The 12397-nt window shown below is 53.2% G+C and overlaps 4 protein-coding genes across 4 annotated transcripts; 2 read left to right on the plus strand and 2 right to left on the minus strand.

Annotated features, from left to right (window-relative positions):
* Positions 1-4132: 4132 nt before the first annotated feature.
* On the minus strand, positions 4133-4880 carry MIND_00378200 (uncharacterized protein; the record flags this gene model as incomplete). The annotated part of the gene is made up of 5 exons (XM_037360617.1): positions 4653-4880; positions 4587-4603; positions 4482-4542; positions 4364-4421; positions 4133-4314 (listed from the first exon to the last, which is right to left on the minus strand). Exons 1-5 carry the CDS (start codon positions 4809-4811, stop codon positions 4133-4135), a joined length of 477 nt encoding a protein of 158 aa, XP_037223502.1. The 5' UTR covers positions 4812-4880.
* Positions 4881-5425: 545 nt separating this feature from the next.
* MIND_00378300 (V-type proton ATPase subunit a) lies at positions 5426-8192 on the plus strand (the record flags this gene model as incomplete). The annotated part of the gene is made up of 6 exons (XM_037360618.1): positions 5426-5453; positions 5508-5608; positions 5659-5985; positions 6032-6975; positions 7023-7287; positions 7341-8192. 6 exons carry the CDS (start codon positions 5426-5428, stop codon positions 8190-8192), a joined length of 2517 nt encoding a protein of 838 aa, XP_037223503.1.
* A 251-nt stretch (positions 8193-8443) lies between these two features.
* On the minus strand, positions 8444-9544 carry MIND_00378400 (Purine nucleoside permease; the record flags this gene model as incomplete). Its single annotated transcript, XM_037360619.1, has 1 exon — positions 8444-9544. One exon carries the CDS (start codon positions 9542-9544, stop codon positions 8444-8446), a length of 1101 nt encoding a protein of 366 aa, XP_037223504.1.
* A 328-nt stretch (positions 9545-9872) lies between these two features.
* On the plus strand, positions 9873-11365 carry MIND_00378500 (Aldedh domain-containing protein; the record flags this gene model as incomplete). Its single annotated transcript, XM_037360620.1, has 4 exons — positions 9873-10031; positions 10080-10350; positions 10394-10716; positions 10763-11365. 4 exons carry the CDS (start codon positions 9873-9875, stop codon positions 11363-11365), a joined length of 1356 nt encoding a protein of 451 aa, XP_037223505.1.
* Between the last annotated feature and the right edge of the window lie 1032 nt (positions 11366-12397).

Here is a 12397-nt window from a genome sequence, read left to right on the forward strand (position 1 = left end):
TCCAGGACTACCGTGCTCTCAACGCGATGACTGTCAAAAACCGGTACCCCCTTCCGCTGATCAACGACCTCATCAACAGGCTCAAAGGCGCTCGTTACTTCACCAAACTCGACGTCCGTTGGGGCTTCAACAACGTCCGGATCAAGGAAGGTGACGAGTGGAAAGCGGCTTTCCGGACTAACCGAGGCCTGTTCGAGCCCTTGGTGATGTATTTCGGCCTGACAAACTCTCCCGCGACGTTCCAAACGATGATGAATGACATTTTTCAGGACCTCATCCTCTCCGGAGACGTCATGATCTACCTTGACGACATCTTGATCGCCCATTCCGACCTCCGGAAACACCAGCAGATTGTTCAGGAGGTCTTGCGGCGACTCCGAGAGCACAAGTTGTACCTCCGAGCGGAGAAGTGCGACTTTGAAAAATCGTCAATCGAGTACCTCGGAGTCATCATCTCCCACAACCACGTCGAAATGGACCCCGTCAAGGTCGCAGGCGCACCCTCTAAGGCTGAATCTATGCATAAGATACTGGTGGGCTCCAGAGAATGTAATGCATAAGATATGGGTGCCCACCCAAGCGCTAATAGCTGAGGATTGTGACAGAGATTGTGACATTAGATCAAGATGGTCATTATGCAATAGGATTGATAGATATGACTTATGTAATATCATATAAAATATCTTTAAGTCCCTTTTCTTCAGGCCGATGACCCGGTATGTAATTAGGGGGACTGTGTGATATGGAAAAGAGAATATCATCCTAATTGGGATGAAATTGATGTATCTCTATATAGCCATCAGAATCAGTGATGGCAATCAAAAATCGTTCCACATCAATGCTTATATCTAAATGGCATCAACCCATCAATGATAGGGCATCAGGACACTCCAATAATCCTAAATTACAGTTATTTTATATATCAAGAAGCAGGACCCATATCTTATGCATTACATTCTGTGGAGCCCACCCATATCTTATGCATAGATTCAGGTATATGAGCTGGCAGGCGTCTCCGCTTGGCCGACTCCGGAAAACAAGAAGGACATTCAGCAGTTCCTCGGGTTCGCTAACTTCTACCGCAGGTTCATTCGGGACTTCTCGACCCTTGCGCGCCCTCTTTTCGTGCTCACCAAGAAGGACCAGCAATGGACTCGGGGTGGGCGGAGGCCTCCGCGTTCCAAGCGATCAAGGACGGTCACCTCGGGAACCGGTCCTGGCGATTCCGGACGACACACGGCCTTTCCGACTCGAGGCGGACAGCTCTGATTATGCGACGGGGCGGTTCTTTCACAATCCGCCCCGGACGGGAAGTGGCACCCTGTAGCATTCTATTCCAAAAGCTTAAATGATGTCCAGCGCAACTACGAAATCCATGACAAGGAGATGCTCGCGACATCATCCGCGCACTCGAGGAGTATAGACACTTCCTCGGGGCGCCGCGCACCCTGTCGAGATTTGGACTGACCATAAGAATTTGGAGTACTTCAGGAAGACGCAACACCTCAACCGGAGACAGGCCCGGTGGTCTCTGTACCTCTCCCGGTTCGACTTCACGCTGCACCACAAGCCTGGCCGCGATATGGGTCGGCCTGACGCCCTCTCCCGGAGACCCGACCACGGAGTCGATTCCGACAACTCCGACGTCGTCCTTCTGCGGCCTGAACTCTTCCACGTCCGCGCACTCGAGGGCGTTTCCGTTTCCGGTCCCGGCTCCGAACTCCTCCGTGACATCCGTGATGCCCTCTCCGGTGAGCCTGACCTGGAGGAGCCCGTCGCACTAGCGGCCCGGCAACTTCTTAAGGTTCAAGGTCAAGCTCGAGGCCCCCGCTCCTCACGTTCTGACGAGTGGGCCGTCTCCGGCGGTCTTCTCCATTTCCGAGGAAAGATCGTCGTACCAAAAGACAAGGACCTCCGGAGACGCATCATCGAGCTCTGCCATGACACCCGAGTCGCCGGACACGCAGGTCGTTTCAAGACCCTGGAGTTGGTCTCCCGGAACTACTGGTGGCCTCAGATGTCTCGCCATATCGGCCGGTATGTTGCGACCTGTGACTTGTGCTGTCGCACCAAGGCACTCCGGAGACTGCCCCACGGAGAACTGCACCCCACGGAAACGCCTCCGAACGCTGGCATACCGTCTCCGTCGACTTCATCGTAGAGCTTCCCGAAGCCCATGGGTACGACGCGATCATGGTCGTCGTTGATACCCTCGGAAAGCGCCCACTTCTCAGAGTGTCATACGACGGTCGATGCAGTAGGGGCAGCCCGCCTCTACTACCGGAATGTCTGGCGGCACCATGGGACTCCGGAGAAGTACGTCTCCGACCGCGGCTCGCAGTTCATCGCGGACTTCACCCGAGAACTTTGGCGTCTAATCGGCATCAAGCCCGCCACGTCCACCGCGTACCACCCGCAGACAGACGGTCAGACAGAGCGCGTCAACCAGGAGCTGGAGCAGTACTTGCGGATCTTCACCAACTACCAGCAGGACGACTGGGATGAGCTGATTCCGGCCGCGGAGTTCGCCTACAACAACCACGTTCACTCCTCCACGCAGCAGGTCCCCTTCATGACGGACACGGGACGGCTCCCCGCATGGGCTTCGAACCCGGAGTCCGTTCCGCCATGGAGTCAGTGAACGAGGTCCGCGACCGGATCGCCACTGGTGTTGCTGAAGCCAAGGCCGCGCTCACTAAGGCCAAAGAGGAGTACAAGCGCTACTACGACCGGAGACGGACTCCGTCTCCGGAGTTTAAGGTTGGCGACCGTGTTTGGCTGGATGCCTCTGACATCAGGACGACTCGCCCCTCGGAAAAGTTCTCCCATCGCCGCCTTGGACCGTTCAAGATAGTCGCGGAGATCAGCAAAGGTGCCTACAAGCTCGACCTCCCTCCGCGCTACTCGAAGCTCCACCCGGTCTTCCCCGTCGTCAAGCTCGAGCCCGCTCAGGACGACCCCCCTTCGACGGACGCCCCGGCTACGACCAGCCCCCTCCGGACCTCGAGGACGGAGTCCCGGAGTGGGAAGTAGAGGAAATCCTGGACGCAAGGGGTGAGGTATAAGCGGCTGAACTACTTCGTCAGATGGAAAGGCTACGACGCATCGCACGACCAATGGGTCCTTCGACCGCGTCTTCGCCCGGAGAAAATTGCGGAGTTCTATCGTAAGTACCCTGGCAAGCCCACGACACATCGCCTCCGCGACCTTCGACTCGATTCCGTTCCGGTCTATGCGTCGGGACGCCGCATTCAAAGGGGGGTGATGTCAGGGGAACCTCCCTTTCGGCCCCTCGGAGACGCCTCCGATTCCGGTCCGACTCGGTTCCGTCTCCGGTCCGGCCCTCCATCTCGCCCGCACAATCACCGATCCGTCAACGCCCTCCCGACGGTCGCCCTGGGACCTCGCCTGCGACGCCGCCCAAGCCTTCTGTGCCCGACAGCGGCAGCTACGGACAAGCAGTATATAGTCAGCTACCTAGCAGGCGGACCCTTAGAGTTTCTTCTCTTTGGATCCTCCCCTGCTAGGTCAGCTTCATTTGTATTCGCTTACCAATGTTCACGCTTTGGATCCTCCCCTGCTAGGACCTTGATCTCAGGCCTCCGGGGTTGCCCTTACAGAGCAGCACCAAAAAACGCATTGGCTTTGGGAAAACACACGGACACTTGGTCTAATTTTTTTTACCCTATTGTCTCTGTTACTGATGTTAACATCGCTAGACTATGGAGCGCCAACCACCGAACCTATTGTCGGGGATTCACTGTCAAGAGGCTCATTTGCAAGATGGTATGCGACCAAGTTGCAGCGGCTGGCTACGACGGTTCGTTTGTTTTATTGTGTGCCATGATTCAAGTTTTAACTAGTCCCATTAGGACTACCAGGCAGGCAAAGTCATGTATGATTCGGTCACTGGCTTTGCGACACCCATCGATGCACTGCATCCGCACTTGCTAGCAAAGATTTTCTGGGGATCATTATGGGGAAGTCTATGACTACACATTTAGTATCCAAGAAATCTTTTTTGCTACAATATACATATGGTAGAGTTCATATCAAAAAAGGTATCTACATTAGAATTAGACAAAAACTACGCGTTTTCGGTGCAATTTTCTTTTGGTTGCTTCCACTTCATTTACCTTGCGCGAACCCACATGTTCCTACAATCGCGTAGTTCAAATCCGCCAGGTATCTTTTCATTGGAAATACGAGTAGCCGTCTTAGCTTTGCCGTCGAGAATGCGGCGTTTCTCGAAGTAGACGTAGGCCGCGTAGTAGGTGCCATTGCCCTTGCCGTTTTGTGCATCCTTTTCCGCCACTGCAGATATGAGTTAGCCGGTACACAAGAAGATGAAGGGAGCACGCACTGAAGCGACGGTAGCTGTTGCTGTTGATATTGCCAATTTCTTTGAGCCAGGGCGTAACCTGGTAAGTAACACACAGTTTTGAATACCAAAACAAAACTGGAAACCAATAGCGACAAACCTTGAAGTTGGGCTCTTTCAACAGAAGACGAATCTTGCGACGGACTTCTCCAGGGGTGTCACTAGCACGCGTCAGCGATGAACCGGTCAGCAGCGCGCTCCTCACTAGACAGGTACTCCACCCTGCAGCATGCCTCAATAACAATCTATACAAGTAGCAAAGGGAACACACCTCATCATCTCCTTCGAGCTGTATGTCCTTCCAAGAGCGGGTCGACGATGAGGAAGACGCGGTGGACGCGTCAGACTTGCGGGCCGCTTTGCGATTCGGTTGTTGGAGCTCGTCTTCGTAGTCGCTGATCTCGGTCGCGTCTGACTTGCGCTTGGCCATGAGTATTATGTACGTAGACTCGGTAGAGGGTTGAGAGAGGAGTCCTGGTGGTAAGCGAAAGGCAAGAAGAGGTTGTGGTGTTATGCGTTACGCGACGCGTTTAAATTTCCCACACTCATCACGTGCTCTCATATCATTGTACACTACAGCGTCCAGCTCATCGTAACCTCTCGCCTGGAGCAGGTCGTTGCTCTACATTGACAGCGCTCATTAGGATCACCAGGCTCTCCGCATGCACCTTGTGTAGAGCAGAATCAACTGAAAAAACTTCAAGATTAGATATAGTATTAATTATAATTAATATACTTGTCTGCGGCTCGTGTACTGCCAAAAATATATATATATATATACTTGTCTGAATAAGACTCCCATCAGGTGCAAGACAATGACTCCTGCGTGCTTTTGCGAGCCTCCAAACTCCCGGTTTTAGATGAAGAAACTCATGGGAGACTCGTTTTACTTTTCGACGAAGATTCGGCATTTGTTTTTACATAAGACGATTTGATCAGATGGGATTGTGACTAACGTGACCTGCGTGACTCACAACCACCTCATCGCAATCGCCTTCCTCTTGGCCTGTACCAACCTCCGTTCATTCCCTCATAACTATCGGGATGTCTAACGACTACCCAAGCTTGTTCCGTACTTCTCTCTCTGTTTTACTTCTCTGCGCTAGTCGCTGACGTTGCGTTTTAGGCTCGGAGCAGATGAGCTTGGTGCAGCTTTTCGTGCCCACGGAGGTTGCCCATGACACCGTCGCCGAACTCGGAGAACTAGGAAACGTGCAGTTCAAAGATGTCCGTCCTCTTCTTCGTGTATTTCTTGGCTTTGACCAACCTGTCCTCAGTTGAATCCCAGCATCAATCCCTTCCAACGTTCGTTTGTCGGCGAAATTCGTCGCATAGACGAGATGAGCCGCCGTGTCCGGTTCTTCTCCACCCAGATTGAGAAGGAGAAGGACGTTATACCTATCCGCCCCCTCTATGATTCCGCTCCATTAATTACTGTCGGTCCCCGGGGGCCGCAGACCATCGACGAACTCGACGTGACCCTTGCTGAACATGAAGCGCGTCTCATCACAATGAATGAAAGCTACCAGACTCTGAGCGAACGGACCAAGGAGCTGGTTGAAGCCCGTCATGTTTTACGGGAGACCGCTGTTTTTTTCGACAAGGTTAGCCTGTTCTCCCTTATTTTGCCCTCTTTTCAACTTTTTCCAGGCACAAGGTCATCAAAGCGACATTCGCACCTCGTTTGACGACAGCTCAGCTCCCTTGCTGCAACACGACGATCGCGAAAACCAATATTCAACTGCCTCCGCTATCCAGTTCGACCTCGAGTTCGTCGCTGGGACCCTTGACCGCGCTCGAATCCCAACTTTTGAGCGTGTTCTGTGGCGCGTTCTGCGTGGCAATCTTTACATGAACCACACCGATATTGTCGAACCCTTCGTTGATCCACTCACTGGGGCCGAGACCCGCAAGAATGTGTTCATCATCTTTGCCCATGGAGATGCTTTACTTGCCAAAATTCGTAAAGTCGCGGAGTCCATGGGTGCCACGCTCTACCCTATCGACGCAAACGCCGACAAGCGAACAGAGTCCCTTCGGGAGGTGTCCGTCCGTCTTGAGGACCTTCAAACGGTTCTTTACAATACCGGGATGAATCGCCGCACCGAGCTCGTGAAGATTGGCGAGAGCCTGCGGAGCTGGCAGGATGTTGTCCGCAAGGAAAAGTTGATCTACGAGGCCCTCAATCTCTTCAACTATGATGTCCGCAGGAAAACGCTCATTGCCGAAGGCTGGGTGCCTACGAGGGATATTCCTGAAATCCAACTTACTCTTCGACGTGCCACGGAGCATTCTGGGACCAGTATGGCTCCCATCCTACACGAATTACACACAAACAGAACCCCACCAACTTACAACCGCACCAACAAGTTCACGGAGGGCTTCCAACTGATCATGGATAGTTATGGTGTCGCCGCTTATCAGGAGGTCAACCCTGGCCTTTTTGCTGTCGTGACCTTCCCGTTCTTGTTTGCTGTCATGTTTGGTGATATCGGACATGGCTTCATCATCTTTTGCGCCGCGCTCTACATGATTGCCGTGGAGAAGAAGTGGGCTAAGCAGGAACTAGATGAGATCATTGGGCAATTCTTCACGTGCGTTTTTCCATGTCAAATATGGTATATTGACCAAACTTCTTCAGTGGTCGTTACATTATCCTGCTGATGGGCGTGTTTTCAATGTACACGGGTCTGATGTACAACGATATCTTCTCCAAGTCCCTCCACATTTGGCACTCAGGCTGGACTTTTCCTGAGGCCAGCAATGGCACTCAACGCATTCCTGCTGTTTCAAACGGACATACCTATCCTTTTGGTCTCGATCCGGGTTGGCATGGTGCCGAGAACATGCTTGTCTTCACCAACTCGTACAAGATGAAGATGTCAATTGTGCTGGGAGTCATTCATGTATGTTTCCGCCAAGTTTGCTTGCTTCTTTCTGGCTGACTTTTCACATCAAGATGACCTTCGCTCTCTGTTTACAAGTTCCTAATCACATCCGATTCAAGCGACCCATCGACATTTACGCCAACTTCATCCCTCAAATGATCTTCCTACAGTCCATCTTCGGTTATCTCGTTATTTGCATCCTTTACAAATGGAGCATTGATTGGACGAAGTCGAGCACCGCCCCACCGTCTTTGCTGAACATGCTCATCACCATGTTCCTCACTCCCGGCACGGTTGACCCCGAGACGCAACTTTATCGTGGACAGGGTGCTATTCAGACCGTGTTGTTACTTTTGGCACTGATTTGCGTGCCGATCATGCTTATTGGCAAACCGTACTATGTCTGGCGCGAGATGAAGGCACACGAAGGCGCTGGCTATATTGGGCTGCATGAAGGCCGACACAGCGAGGACAACGGATTGCTCGGTGAAGAAGAGGGCACGAACGGACACTCTAATGGTGGAGCTGTTATTGAGGATGGCGGTGATGAGGAACAAGAGCCGCACGAATTCAGCGACGTTGTTATTCACCAAGTCATCCACACCATCGAGTTCTGTCTCGGCTGCATTTCGCATACGGCGTCCTATCTCCGACTTTGGGCGCTGTCGCTGGCACACGCGCAGCTGTCCGAAGTGCTTTGGACGATGATCCTCGCGGGCTCGCTTAACCCGTCGGGTTTGTTGGGCTGGCTCGGCTTTGCGTTCGCAGGCTTCATGTGGTTCAACCTGACGGTGGGCATTCTCTGTGTGATGGAGGGCTTATCGGCATTCTTGCATGCGTTGCGTTTGCATTGGGTCGAGGCGAACAGCAAGCATTTCGAGGGTGGCGGATATGCGTTTACTCCGCTGACGTTCGCTGAATAATTAATAAATTGAACTCCTCGTTACTTATTGGTACCTGTCCGTAGTGTACCTCACTGTGGCTATAGTACGGAAGACTGTTTTCTTACAGTAAACGTTCGCAAAGTCAAAGTGGATTCGTGTTCAGTTTTTATGAGGCTCTGGAAACGCTTAAATGAGTTGCTAAACCGGTAGATGATTATGATCATGACATGCAATGGATGAGATCCTCCTGGTTGAATAGGATAAATAACTGTAAGTGTAGCTAAGATCTTCTAAAAATCAGGTTTGCTACCCAGCGAGCCCAGTATATCGCCAATATAATTTGTCGGCTCGATCCCCTGCTCAAACGTCGCGTCCCAGCCATCGACAATACCATTCACGACCTCTAGGGTAGCGATACGGAGGTTGAGCACCGCAAGCGGAAGCCCGACCATCGGCTCTAACAGATTATCAGCAGCGTTCCCGCCGGTATACTGGCGGTCAAAGTCGGAGCCGGCACGGATGACGACAATCCGCGCAAAGTTTACAGTTTTGTCGAGGGCGCGGCGGAGGAGGGCGGCAAGCACGGCGTTGTCCTCTTGCTGTGTGGAGCACGGTACGGCTTTTCCGGATGTTATAACGCGGGTATAGTCCTCGAATGCCGCGGCGAGCAGTCTGCCGCTCCAGAATGTGTCGGACGTGAGCGTGTCGCAGAGCTCGATGCTTGGCGGGCCGGCCCCTTTCGCGAAGCCAGGCGTGGCAGCATATGGCGCGCGGAGATCCCGGACTGGCTCGGTGTCTTCTAGGTTTCCACGGCCGGCGAGGTCGGCGGCGACCCGGCGGAGCGCATCATTCACCTCGAACACTTCCGTGCCGTCGATCCAGCCGGGGTATACGCCGGGCCGCGCGGCCCCTTGTGGGAAGTAGCCCGACGGGAAATCCGCCGGCTTCTCCCGAGCGTCGATTTCGTGCTGCAGGCCGACTTGCACAGCGAAACGCGCGAGGGTGACAGACCCCACGGTCGCATACTCTGGGCTCACGCCACCGATGCCTGAGAGCACGAAATACGTGCTGCGGAGGTTAAATTGCGGGGAAGCGACGAGCGCGGTTATTGTCGTGGCAGCGTTAATCTCAGCCTGGCCGGTGATGACCTGGCAGATGAATCCATTATTGGTGCAGTGCACTTGAGGAAACAGCGGCGAGAGACCAGGGAGGGTGATATTTTGTGCGAGGAGGTCGAGGTTAGGCAGGTTGTACCAAGCGGCGGCCTCGGTAGCAAAAAAGTTGACAATGAGCACGCGGGGAGCGAGGACGACGGTATTATGATTAGTTGCAAGTTGTGGATGGAAGGTTTGGAGCAGGAATGCAGGTAGGAATGACCAGAGCCAGGACATGTTGCCTGTTGACACTGAACACTATTAGCAGCGCTGAAATGGCGAGGCCCCGAGTAGCAGCGGCCTTAGATCGAGTTCGCGGGATTATACAGCGAGGTCTTGATTAAATACTTCCAAGAAACATGAACCAAGTGTTCAGCGGTGGTGGTGGTTTGAGAGCAAGTCCGAATAAATCCGAAATGAGTCATCACGTCACTGACAAGATTTGCGTTTCTGTTCTTGACCACCAACAATCGATTCGTCTTTCAACCACGGAATAGACGCGGAAGCACATAAGACCCACTTCAAAAGGCATACATCTGCTGACGCCACAACTCCTAGTGAAACGATGTCCACCGCTGAAGAGATCGCCAAAGCAGCCAAGACAGCTTTCGAAGAATCCCAGCTCGTGCCTGCAGAGGAACGCGTAACGGCGCTGCGGCATATACGGGCGGCCCTTGAAGCGAACAAGGCAACTATTCTTGCCGCAAACGTCGTGGACGTGCATGTGCGCGCTTTCTCTTATGTTTGTGGCTTTCTTAACAGTCGCTGCCAGGCCGCGAAGTTCGAGGTGGCCGCGGGGCGCATGGAGGAGTCTTTGCTAAGCCGGCTGGATCTGAACAAGGGCGACAAGTGGGAGTCGATGCTGCAGGGCATAACGGACGTTGCGGAGCTGCCTGACCCGACTGGGATCGTGTCGTACGCGAAAGAGCTGGACGATGGACTGGAACTTTATCGTGTTTCGTGCCCCATCGGTGTGCTGCTGGTTATATTTGAGGCGCGTCCAGAGGTGGTGGTGAACATTGCTGCATTGGCCATAAAATCAGGTGTGTTTCTTCAGTTTGTCGATATAATGCTGATACTTGGCAGGCAATGCTGCGATCCTCAAAGGAGGGAAAGAATCAAATGAAACGACACAACTTCTTGCCCAGGCCATTGCAGCGGGGTTATCCAAGTCGTCGCTACCAAGCACATACGTGCAGACTATCCAAACGCGGGCGGAGGTTTCCTCCCTTTTATCACTTGACCAATACATCGACCTTGTAATCCCCCGAGGTAGCAACAGCCTTGTACGCAATATCCAAAACAACACGCGAATCCCGGTTATGGGTCACGCCGACGGGCTCTGCAGTGTGTATTTAGATGAGTCTGCTGACCCAGAGAAGGCAGTCAGAATTGTGGTAGACTCCAAGGTCAAGTCTTCTTTGCCTTCCAAGATTGCTGCTGATGAGCTTACAGACTGACTACCCTTCTGCATGCAACTCGACAGAAACACTGCTGATTCATGAATCTCTTTTGTCTTCCCTCTGGCCAACAGTCGCTCAAGCACTGATTTCCGCCAAGGTCCGCTTGCTCTGCGATCCCCCCACACTTTCCGCAATAGAATCCCTTTCCCTGCCATCATCCCTCGTCTCTCCGTCTACACTAGACGCCTACACTACGGAACACCTAACACTCACCCTCGCGGTCGCCGCCGTGCCCTCCCTCGCCCACGCGATCCGCCACATTAACGCGCACTCGTCGCACCACACTGACAGCATCGTGACCGAGTCACGTGCCGCCGCCGCCGCGTTCGTCCGCGGCGTGGACAGCGCGGGCACCTTCGTCAACGCAAGCACGCGCTTCGCGGACGGCTTCCGCTACGGCTTCGGCACCGAAGTCGGTATCAGCACGGGCCGCATACACGCTCGCGGGCCCGTTGGCCTCGAGGGCTTGGTCAGTTATAAGTATGTCCTCAGCGGGACGGGGAAAGCGGGGCATGTCGTTGGCGAGTTTGGGGTCGGGGAGGGAAAGAGGCGGTTTACGCATAGGTTGATTGAGGAGAAGCGTTTACCGTTCTGAGATAATGTGATTGTCCTCAAACTCAAACCCCTTCAAGTTCAAATATCTCGCTGCTGAAATTTCAAGTCCGAGTCGAATGTACGGCATCAGGTTATCTTTCCCCGACTCTCTCCGAAAGAGAGAAGCTTTTTGTCTTGATTACAAACATTCCCCGCCAAACTCGTTTCCATGCAATTGCCATCTGAGACAACTTGGGTCGGGGACTCGCGCCTTGCCACCACTACCGATTTATTAATAACTTGACTTCAAGATCGTCACTGTCACAGCATTTCGGATTTTGTGTCGAGCCTCGATGTTGTCGCATGAAACTCTTCCCAATGAGCTCTGGATGGAGGTCTGCGACTATCTAGACAATCGCCGCTTCTTTACCGTTTCCCATGCCCCGTTTCAACCAATCCCAGGTGTCGCCAATGAGAACTTCAAAGTCTGCCACCACGACTACTTGACGCTTGTGCTAGTGTGTCGAAAATGGCGAGCATGGGCTCTAGAGCGACTCTATCGCAACTACAAGCTGTCCAAGACCGCCAAGTTGCCTCTCCAGTATGCAAACTGGGCAAGTGCTCTACGAAATTTAAAACTGTTATCGCGCTCAATTGAGAGCAGGTCAGGCGGGCAGTTGTGCCATATACGACCACCGCAACAGAGACCCACAAACCGATGCCCTCTACCGAGATTCTCAGCGGACTTCCCAACCTAGTTGTTCTCGTCCGACCACCATATACCCCTTCCCCACTGCAAAACCCGCGTTTTGAGTTTGGCGCGACTTGTCCGCCGCTTCACCAGCTTAAACGGCTCGATTGGTGGAACTACATCGAAGCCTCGCGCTCTGGAGGAATCAATTCACTCACTTCAGTTTTACAAAGTGCCCCCAATATCGAATATCTCTTCGTTGGCGGGGCGTTCAGCCAGTTTACTGCCCACGATATGGCAGCGAGTATACATCTTCCCCGCCTGCGCACACTCAGAATCCATATTTCCGACCCCCCCTCCTTCTTCGACACGTTATGCAAGGTTGGGAATTACCAGCTTTGG

Source organism: Mycena indigotica, assembly GCF_014461135.1.
Source record: "Mycena indigotica strain 171206Taipei chromosome Unknown Mind.scaff0003, whole genome shotgun sequence".
In the NCBI taxonomy this organism is placed as follows: Eukaryota; Fungi; Basidiomycota; class Agaricomycetes; order Agaricales; family Mycenaceae; genus Mycena; species Mycena indigotica.